The sequence below is a fragment of the Trachymyrmex septentrionalis genome, unplaced genomic scaffold (genome assembly GCF_001594115.1).
Source record: "Trachymyrmex septentrionalis isolate Tsep2-gDNA-1 unplaced genomic scaffold, Tsep1.0 scaffold40, whole genome shotgun sequence".
Classification (NCBI taxonomy): Eukaryota; Metazoa; Arthropoda; class Insecta; order Hymenoptera; family Formicidae; genus Trachymyrmex; species Trachymyrmex septentrionalis.
Window position 1 is genome coordinate 960357 of NW_017305569.1, and position 10558 is coordinate 970914.

The window sequence follows — 10558 nt, forward strand, 5'->3', positions numbered from 1 at the left end:
CTTTTAAAAGTAGAGATTTCAAGCTTTAAAGCCCTTTTTTTAAATTTGAATTTCATTCATTATTGACGAAGATATTGTATATACAACTTTGAGCTAAAAAATACGCGATGACTTTTTACTTAACCTAATATATCTTTTTATTTTAATAATCCAAATAGTCTAATTGGGTTTTATAAGATGCTGTTTGTTAATAAAAAAAAGTTTCTGTGGCACAATTGTGAATAGAATTCGGGTAAACGACTTTTTTTATGTGCCGGTTGAATTAGTGATTGTTTGACTTTTGCAAATCAAAATAATGTGTGAAGAGTGGGCAGTTGTTTACAAAATATAAATCTTGCAAAGTGGTATAAATACATTTTATTGCTTTCTTCTCTTTTCGTTTATTACTTATTTCGTTTATTAATTATTACAATACTAAAATTAATAACAAATTTAATTTTACTTATAATAATTAATTTAAATTATAATACTGCTTATAATACTTTAATTAATTTTACTTATAATATTGCGTGTAACATTTTTTAAATTCCCAAAAATAATTTAGATAGTAAAAGCCTAATTTTTTTTTACATAATTTGTATAAAGACATTGTTAGTATAATAAGATTATTAACTTATTTTCTTTATTGTTTTTTAAATTTAATTATTGATTATTTTAAATTAATAGATAATCCATTAAGATCTATACTTGTATACAACTTTGTAATTAACATTGATAAACATTTATTATATGGAAATTTATTGAAGTTGATAAGATTTTTATATTAATACAAATTTCTTTGTCATTTATAATTAAAGACTACATTTAGTTTGTCTCTTTTGTTTCAAATTTAATATAGTTGTAAGTCATATTGTAATTAACACCGACAAATATAACTTTTATTATTATATAGAAATTCATTGAAGTTGATAGGATTTTTATTAAAAGTATATATTTATTCTTATTATTTGTAAAAAAATTACATTTAGTTTGTCTCTTTTTTTAGAAAAAAATTTGATAGCTGCATCTCATATTGAAAATCAAGAATAGATTATTGTTTAGTCACTATTTTTTTCTATTAATGTTTTTATTAATGTTATTTAAAAACCTTTTATTTTTTATTATTTTACCTTTTATTATTTTAGTCGATGCAAGCATTTTTTCACATAAAGAAGATCACCATTTTAAAAGAAAGGCCAAGATATTTCGCAAATGTTGGATTTTCTTGATCATTAATCATATGACTCGGAGCTGCAATCTCAGGCCACTGATGAGTTTTGTATTGATAGTTGACATTTATTGGTTATGTATACTACATAGTACATGTATCGTAAAAATGTATGATTCAAAGTAAAGACAATTAAGAAAAAAAAATAAACTTTAAATAGATAAGAAATAAAATTGAGAATTACAACGTATTATGCACTGTTATGTTATAGTCTAAAACAATAATTTGATAAATTTAAAAAGAATAACATTTTTATTTAAAACAATGCAATTTATAAAATTGTAGAAAAAAAGTATTGATGAAATTTTTTGAAAATTTTGAAATTTCTTTGGATACTTTTATATATTTTAATTATGCAGCATCAAAAAATTTTTATTGTATATTAATAATCTATTTATAGAAAACAGTGTGTCTCTAAGTTACAATATTTTACAGTATTCTTCTGATTAAAATCAAAAGATGTCGCAATGGCTTTTAAAATTCAGATATAAATAATGTTTTATTCAGTGAAAGAATCTGATAGTGGATGGTATGTAAATGTATACAGGAAGTATACAGATTCGGCTTGTTTGCTCATGTGAAAATATAGAGATTGTGCAACGATATCGACATAGTTATTAAAAAAAGTGCTGTCACACTAAGTAATATCACATAAAGTTTTGCAATTCGCATACTGGAGCAATGACACACACGATGACACCGAATGATGACGCACCATCGTCCACGTCAGGAGATTGCACGCAGTCAGTCAACTTAAACAAAGAATGCATATACGTGGCTTCACGTTTCTTTTTTCATTTCACAGAGGCCAGTGGCACAGAGAGATCACCGAAGCGTGCAGCCGTTTTGGAGCTGAAATCGTCCTCGAACGGAATTTCTGGCCGATCATCATCTGAAGAAATTAGTAAGATGCCGGTTCTAACGAGAGTTTGCTCTCCTGCGACATTACCGAGGTTAAAGAGATTTCGATTTCGACCCATTGATGGTGAGTCGTGTTTTTTTTATCAAATCTGCATCGATTAGTTGCATTTAACAGAAAAAAAACAGTTTTGTTATTATTATAAGATTCTATAATATGATTGATTTATACATTTAAATTTAACGAGAAACTAAGGACATGAACTAATTATATTAAAAAATCTTACAATAGCAAATTGCAAAGCTGCTTTTTCTGTTCAACGCAACCATTAGGGTAACTCCGGTATACGCCGCACCTAACAAAAACTTAATTTATTAAGTATTATTTTTAAGATAAATGAATTATATTAATAAAAATTTTGTACTATCTACTACTATGAAAAAAATATTATAATCCGAAATACTTATTTTTCGTGTTAAAAAAAATACAGGGTTTTTGAAATCCCTGCATTTCTGCCGTATATCCCATAGGAGTGAGATATATGACTATTCATAGAGGGAGGAGAATATAGTTCATAAACAAATTTACAAATGATGCTTATAAATAAGACATAAAATGACACAATGATTTATAAAATATGTTTACAAAATTTTATTAAGGAATAAGAATGATAAGTATGTATATGAAGTAATAGATAATAATTATATTCTTCCTACATATGTTACATGAGGTACATATTTCATGTAATGTGTTTATTGCATTTAGTACACTAAATCTACTCTGAGTACTTTATATACTTTTTTTTTAAATCCTGTCTGCTAAAAATGCTGTATATCCCAAACAAATAGGATATACAAGACAACAAGCTAAACAAAGAATACAAGAGCAAAGCACTTGTATTTTGCTGTACAACATGCTTTATTATTCCTCTACATTTATGTATTACGAAATAACCACCTAAGTCTTTTACGCACTCTACAGTAATTATTTTATGTAGATTATAATTTATGATGACGCTACTTATTACAGTGACAAATCAATTCAATAATTTTATTAATATTGACAGTAAGAAACTGAAATTATAACACAATATTAGTATAACATAAAGGCATATAACAGAGTAGTTGTGGGAAAATTAGCTCCTCCTTCTATTTTTTCTGACTTCTACGGTGTAAATCCCAGTGCGGCGTATTTGCCGGAGTTACCCTATAGTTTATAATTCTCAATTTTTTTAATTTAACAAAATATCCAATTTCTAAGAATTTTATATGTTAACTATTTAAAAAATTTTTAAATCTTCGAATGCTAGTATCCTTGTATTCTTCGGATCCCGAACCTTTAAATATTTGATTGCGTTTTTATTCATTTGATTGTGAGTTTTTATGTGAATTCTTAAAATTTTGCTGGCGTGTAAAGTACTTATATTTTTAGATCCTTATACTTTTCTATTTTTTAGTTTTATCAAAAATATTAAAAGCTTACAATATTTTAATTGAATATTAATTTTTTCAAAATGTGAAAGAGCTTGAAATATTATAATATTTAAAATTAATTTCGTAAAGTAGATATTAGAAATTAAAAATATTAAATGTTTCATATTTTGACTAAAAAAATGTAAAATCATATCATTCAAAGAAATAATTGTATTTTAGCGAGATAAATCAGTTCTTGCTATTATTGAATCATGATTTTCCTTGAAGAATGACTTGCATTTTTACAAAAAAAATTGATAACATTTTTAAAGAGCGTATCATAAAGAAAATATTAAATCACCAAATATAAAATTTAATAAAAATTTTATTTAATCTTTTTATCAAAACTTCTCGGCGTTATCATTTTTTTTAGCAGAAAAAAATTACAAACTTTTTTTGAATTATTTAAAATTTTGTCGAACTCTCATGAAAAAAGCGTCATTGCCTGAACATTATTGTGTAAATACGTATGTCTGAATAACTAGATATATTATGCGCATATATGCGCATACATGCGCATATGTACATAAATAACATTCGCTGTTTTCTTAGGAGCGTTTTTTAATTATCTCAATCTGCCGATTACAGTGACACATCAATTGAATCAAAGCAACACTTAATTATAATTCTGCTTAGGTATATGAAATTAAATTAAATCATTTAACGAAAGATCGAGAAAAGGACATTCTCGAAAATCGCATATTACTTCGACGCTATCAAGCTATCAATTGCGTGACAGATTATATTGCGCGTATATTATCTTATATATCGTACTTGAACGAATATTTTATCAGGCTGATTTCGTGACGTCTCTACCGATATAGTATGTACAAAGGCGCTTTATCAGCAACAGCAGCGGGTGTTACGTGTTACTATTAAAGCTGCCGTATCCGAGCTCGTGTAAAGCGTCATTATTCTCGGCAAACAATAAACCCTCGAGGCAATACGCACTCAAGACTCGAAAAAAGTCAAGAAATCAGGGCATTTAACTTTTACGTTTGCTGGCATAATCATTACCTAAATAAACAATCAACACAATTGAAACAATTAAACTTTCTCTCGAGAACTAACGAGAGCATCGCATCTCGACGGAGAAGGCTTGTGAGATACGTCAAAGAGACTACAAAAAAAATGAGAGAAAACTCAGAAAGTTATACTTTTATCAAAAACACATAAAAGTTATACAACATATATCTTGAAATTGTTTTATCTTTTTTTTATAGTTTTACGTCATAAAGAATATAATATGTGTTGATTTAATGATAAGATTTGTAGAGCACGCTTCGCAAGTCTGTTTTATCTGACTACAATAGTTTCATTGAGGAAAAATCAACCGTTCCAAGGCACTGTTTCGCTTATTTTTTCATTTTTATTAATATGACTCGAGATAACTGATACGACTGTCGGAGCAATTCCTAATTAACGTTATTCATCGTTGAATATATCGCCGCTTTTTTTGAGATCGTAATAAGTCTTCGAATTTCAAAGGCAAAATATTCGGTCTTCATATCAGTGTCTTTATATCTTTGAAAGTCTTTCTTGTCTGTAGATCTTTGGATCTACGCGAATGTTATTTTCGAGAGAACGTTTGCAGTTACCAAACTGTTTACGTGCTTGTCGTCAATGTCATCTCGCTCTCTCGTCTAAGAAATCGCAAAAAGATTAACGAGTAAGATACGCGCCAAAATTTTCAGCACTACAGTTTAGTTACATTTTTATAGTTATAACACTAAAAATTTGTGTTCACTCAGCATGTCAGTGGAAGCGCGTAGCAAACACAATCGTTCAGATATGAAGAGAAATAAGAGAAAGAGCAGAATCACACGCCCTGCGGCATCGGTGGGTGCATCGATCGATCAAGGCAGTTGTAGCAAGTGATAAACTGGAATCTTCCGCATACGAGGACACCGTGTGTGCGAGTACATATGTTTATCACTCGTTCGACCCGACTGATGCCCGTGTGTATGATGTCAGACTCTATCTTTGGTGGACGGAGTAGATGAATATACGCACGAACACAAGCTACGTGCTTGCATGCGCGGAACTTTCCGGGGAGGGTTGGATCCTTAAATTTCTGGATTTTCTTGGGTTTCCTAGATTCTTGAGTCATTAAATTCTCAAATTAAATTTCCCGATCTCTATTTCGCCAAATTTTCAAACTCTATGATCGTTAAATCTTGCATTTTCAAAAAGGGAAATTTTTTTTATATTTATAAGTCTTTGGAGTTCTTTTATATTTTCTGAGAATTATCATTTTGTACATTCGTGTAATTTTTCATTTTGAAATCCTTCAAAGCTGCCTCACTCAAAATGATATGAAACATCAAATTTTATATTTTTAGAAATATAAGTTACAACACTATTATAAATCTTCTAGATGATTTTGTGAATTTTTTTAATTGTAACGTGACGTCAAATGAATGGTTGTGAGAAAAGAACATAAATAACGAGATACGAATTTGCGTCAGAAATTAATCAAAGTGATTTCATCGTTTATTTAGGAGTATATATATATTTTTTTTTTTTAAGAGAGAGAAAGAGAGTGGGAGGAAGGGAGAGAGATAGAGAGAGCATTGCATAGGCGTCGTGGAATAGGCGATTAAATTTTCAGAAACAGTTATCATGCGAGTACGAAAGCGTCAATGCCATCATAACGCTAGCAATCTTATCTCTCTCTTGGTCAGATTAATGGGAATCTCTAAGAGAGCACACCGATTTAATTACGTTAAACAGACATCCGACGCTCCATTCTCTCATTAGAAAAGATCGAGCGCACGTCTATGTGAGGCAGCAGAAAAAAAAGTTAAATAGCTATTAGATAAATGCAATTTGTCGCGGATTTACCTGAGAAAACAATACGCATGTGTTAATTATGCTCTTGAGCTTTTTATCAACTTGCACATACACAACATACGAAAAAGTTGTGTGTTTGTATGACAAAATTATCGCGCGTACCGAAATAACGCGCGGTTGATTAACGTAAACAAGTGCTACGCAATGTTGATTATCCGAAGTACATAATTGACGAATAATTGATCCACATTTATTGAGCGAAACCGAGAAACTGTGCACGGTAAAGTAAGCTACTTCTTTACACTATTCGTAATTATTCATATATCAGTCCTATAATACTTTTAGATCGTTCTCCGTATTTAAACAGTTTTTTTTATCTTTCTAGTTTACTTTGATATTTTCTATAGTTACTTTTTTTTTTATCGAAGAGCACGAAATTGACATTGATCACCTTTGTGCTAATTTTGGCTTGTAACTAATTAAAAGAAGACTTGAAAATGTTTTGTGCGTGATTTTTTTTTAATGTTTAATTTGACATGTGTGACACATATAACAGATGACAAAAAAATTATATCAAGAAATATTTGAAATACTCCAATTTTTATTGAATCCTGAAATTCTCCGCGGGATTCGAAATAAAGATTTATTTTGAATTTGTAGTATCTATCATATTTCTCTCTAAATTTAATTGATTTTTAAATTTAAAATCTTTTCTTGACGACACATCACTGTAGATCATATCACTTATTTGCGCAAGCCTGTGCACCAATTGTCACTGAGCAAACACAATGCACAATATAAATTCTGATACGAAATTACCTGAGAAGAAATTCTCTTTAATCACGTCTGCTTGAACAACTTTTCCGTCTCTCCTTGTACGGAAATCCCTCAACTTTCTTGTTTGTAACTGCACGTTAGTTAGAGAAAATCAAATCAAAGTGAAAAGGACTGTGTGCTTTTTTTGAGCTGAATATCGAAAAGTTGGTAAAAAAAAAAAGACACGAGGAATCACCAGAAATAGAGAAATAGTGACGCGGTAAAGAACCCTGTGAGACTATTCGATATTAATATTCAAGATGGTGATTAATATTATCGATCAATGGAAGCCCCTTTACACGCTTCATTGCTATAGTTCTCACGCGCGATCTTAGTGATACTATTAATATTCGAAATACCGAGACTGACATCGATCGAGTGTGCGCCAGCAACTCTTTTCTCGGTACGGCAGTGTCGCTGTGGCGTAATGTATATCTCGAGACACCGGTCGTGAACGTACATACAAGTGTATACAGTACGTGCGTGTGTGCACACACGTAAAGCGCGTGTGCTTGCGCCGTCGACGGATGAGTCATCGCGCGCGCGTTGCACGCACGATGGCGCAGAACTTCCTTTTTTTTTTTTTTTTTGTTATTGCCGATAGTCAATATTGCATATGAGTGCATATTATATGAGTCGGAAGAATCTGGATTGAGCGGTTCTCGAAGATACGAGGAAACTTTTACGGAATACGTGGCGCGTTCTGCGAGAAGCTTGAAACTCGAAAATTTGCGAGGATGCTACATTTACAGGATGTAAGGATGTTATAGATAATCTGAGAGTCAGTTGTGAAATATATTAAAATGTGAAGATTATATTGGAAATTAACGATAAAATCAAAATTAAGTTTAAATACAGATGGAAATATAAATAAAAGTAAAATTGCCGATAGATTTGATGAAAAAATCAGGTTTAAATTTAAAATTTATACAAAGGTATTTTTACAATAAGAATTAAATTTGAAATTAAAGGCGGAATAAAAACACGATTGAAATTGTGAAATGAAACTTCAATTAAAATCAAATTTTGTACTTTACATCTTTTACGAGTGCATTACTTGAATACAAATAATACATTGATATATTGTAATAATACGTTTCCCAAATAACTTTAATACTCGATCAGAATTTTATTTACTATAGATTTAAGTGACGGAATTGATTGAAGATTTATATAAAAACTTTACAAATGAATTTTTAGTTCTCATGGATATATATACGAAGAAATATCAACTTACAATGGCAAAATTTTGTGAAAATTAACAAGTATTTTCCATCAAAAGTTTTTAAAAAAGTTTCTTCCCTAAAGGAAACCAGACAGCGCCATTGCTCACACTTTCAATACGGAAATTCAATGGAATAAGAAAACAAGTATAAATGACGAATGTTAGTTTGGAAACATTTTTTTAAGTATATTATTTTTCATGTTTCATAGAATGTTATGAATTTTTGTAACAGTGGTACTTCTGTGAATTTTACGTAAATGATTTTTCTTGTTGAGCAAAAAATGGAATTTTTTGCGAGCTTTCTTCTCGCGGAAATCTCGAAACAGACGCGCGACGCCTCTGTAATAACAGTGAACGAAAGTAATACTGATAAGATTGTATTTTACATTACTTTCTTACGAAATATATCGTATTTGTAATATTGATTTTTTTTCTCCGAGAAAAAAAAACGAGCGCTTTAAAGGTTAAAACACGTATTACGATGTGCGTTCGGTTTGGTGCGAGGGGTTAAATTACGCTCCTGCGCAGAGCTCCGGCGGTGACCCCCGTCCTCCGTCGCGCCGCGCGGCCGCGTCGGCAGCGTTCTCCACTCTCCTCGAATGTTCTCCGCTCTCCTCGTCGCCGGCGAACTCGTCGTCGTCGTCGTCGTTGCCGTCGTCGCCGCGTTTTAGCGGTGAGCCAGGCTTCTCCTCCTCAGTCTTCACTCGCCGGCCGTGTTGGCAGGGAATCCCGCATTGATCGCGCTCCCACTGCTGTAGATCTCCCGTGTTGGTACACCTCGCGCATTCGCCGTTCCCGTAGGGAACATGTTGGCCCGACGTGAGCATCGCGGGGCCCCCCGGGTCCGCGCGATCGCGCTCTCTTGAGACTCGTGACGTCAGTCAGCCCGACGGTCTGTCTCACCACGTTCCACCCTTTCTTATCCTCCCTCTTCTCTCCCGGTTCCTTAATCCTCGATAAGATCGCACACTCGCGGATGGTACCGTGTCCGGGAGTGCGTAACCCGGGGGCTGTTCTTTCGAATATAATATTCCACGGGTCTCTTCCGTTCTCGAACCGTTCAAGAACTGGTGGAACCAGGAACTAGGACGCTTGGGGAGCACTGTCGCTGGATTTCTAGCCATCGGACTTCTCGATTTCTGGATATGTAGATGCAAGGTGTGTAATCGTGATTCTTCGAGTTTTTCAGTCACCTAGATGACGCAGGTTTTCGATTGGGATGCATGTATTTCTTGCATTTTGATTTCCTGAATTTGTATATCGAGGTTCTGCAATTGAAATGCGTTTGTATCTTTCGTATTTGTAATGCCTTGGATGCGTAAGTCGGGAATTAAAACACTTGGGATGCCTCGAGCTTTAGATTGTTCTATTTCTACGTAGGCGTTTAATTGAGCTGTATCTTCGGATACTTTCCACAAGTCTCTATAAACATTGCCCTTGTATAATATAAATGCTTTTTTAGTAATAATATGAAACTTTAAAAGCGGGAAATTGGCTTTTTTCGATACTTCAACTTTTAGATCTTTGGATCTTGAACTTTTTGTAGGACTTTTATAAATTTTTTATATTTGATTTCGATGCATGTTTATGAGTTTTGTGATGAGCATAGTTTTCCCGAATTTTAAGATACTTTCAGTAAAAAACAATTCTGTTCTATAAAAATTGTTAAAAAAATTCTATTTCTTTTTGTAAATTTAACTGCAATCGTTATCTGTGCTATTTGAATTTTACTGCTTCTATAGTCTTTTGGTATCTAATTAAAATAAGTTATTTTAAATGCTAGAAAATTCTAGATAATATAAAATTACATTTCATGCTAGGCATAAAAAATATGTAACTAGAATAATTGTATTTTTAATTGTTTGCAAATGAACCGGAAGTTTTAATTAGTTGTGTCAGTTAATTGCTACCGAATGTAAATCAGGAATATAATAGTGATGTAAATGAGAAATCTAATCGACATGCTTGTGTGGTCCACTATTTTTTAAATTAAAATGTAAATTAAAATTAAAATTTTTTAGATATATTTTTAAATTACTGAGTCTTTTAAGTGACGGGTTTTTATATCCATAGCTGGCAGTCGAAATAGATGTTAGAACGTTCTGAGATATTGGATTATATTTTGAGTTTAAATTTTCAAATTCATGTACTCTTAAACTTTTTTAATTTCTGCATTTTTAAATCCT

General features: G+C 31.8%; 1 protein-coding gene and 1 long non-coding RNA gene across 3 annotated transcripts in view; one reads left to right on the forward strand and one right to left on the reverse strand.

Annotated features, from left to right (window-relative positions):
* Window positions 1-10558, forward strand: part of LOC108751119 (dual specificity protein phosphatase 10-like) — a 39139-nt gene that overhangs the window by 720 nt on the left and 27861 nt on the right. Inside the window, exon 2 of one of the 2 annotated variants that reach the window (XM_018491135.1) lies at window positions 2013-2192. In XM_018491135.1, coding sequence (XP_018346637.1) covers window positions 2013-2192 — 180 coding nt within the window. Of the gene's footprint in view, window positions 1-2012; window positions 2193-9016; window positions 9531-10558 lie in introns of those variants that run through there. The other variant, XM_018491136.1, reaches the window with a different exon arrangement.
* LOC108751121 lies at window positions 1676-2112 on the reverse strand. The gene is made up of 2 exons (XR_001939467.1): window positions 2037-2112; window positions 1676-1959 (listed from the first exon to the last, which is right to left on the reverse strand). It is a non-coding gene; the product is annotated as an uncharacterized LOC108751121 (long non-coding RNA).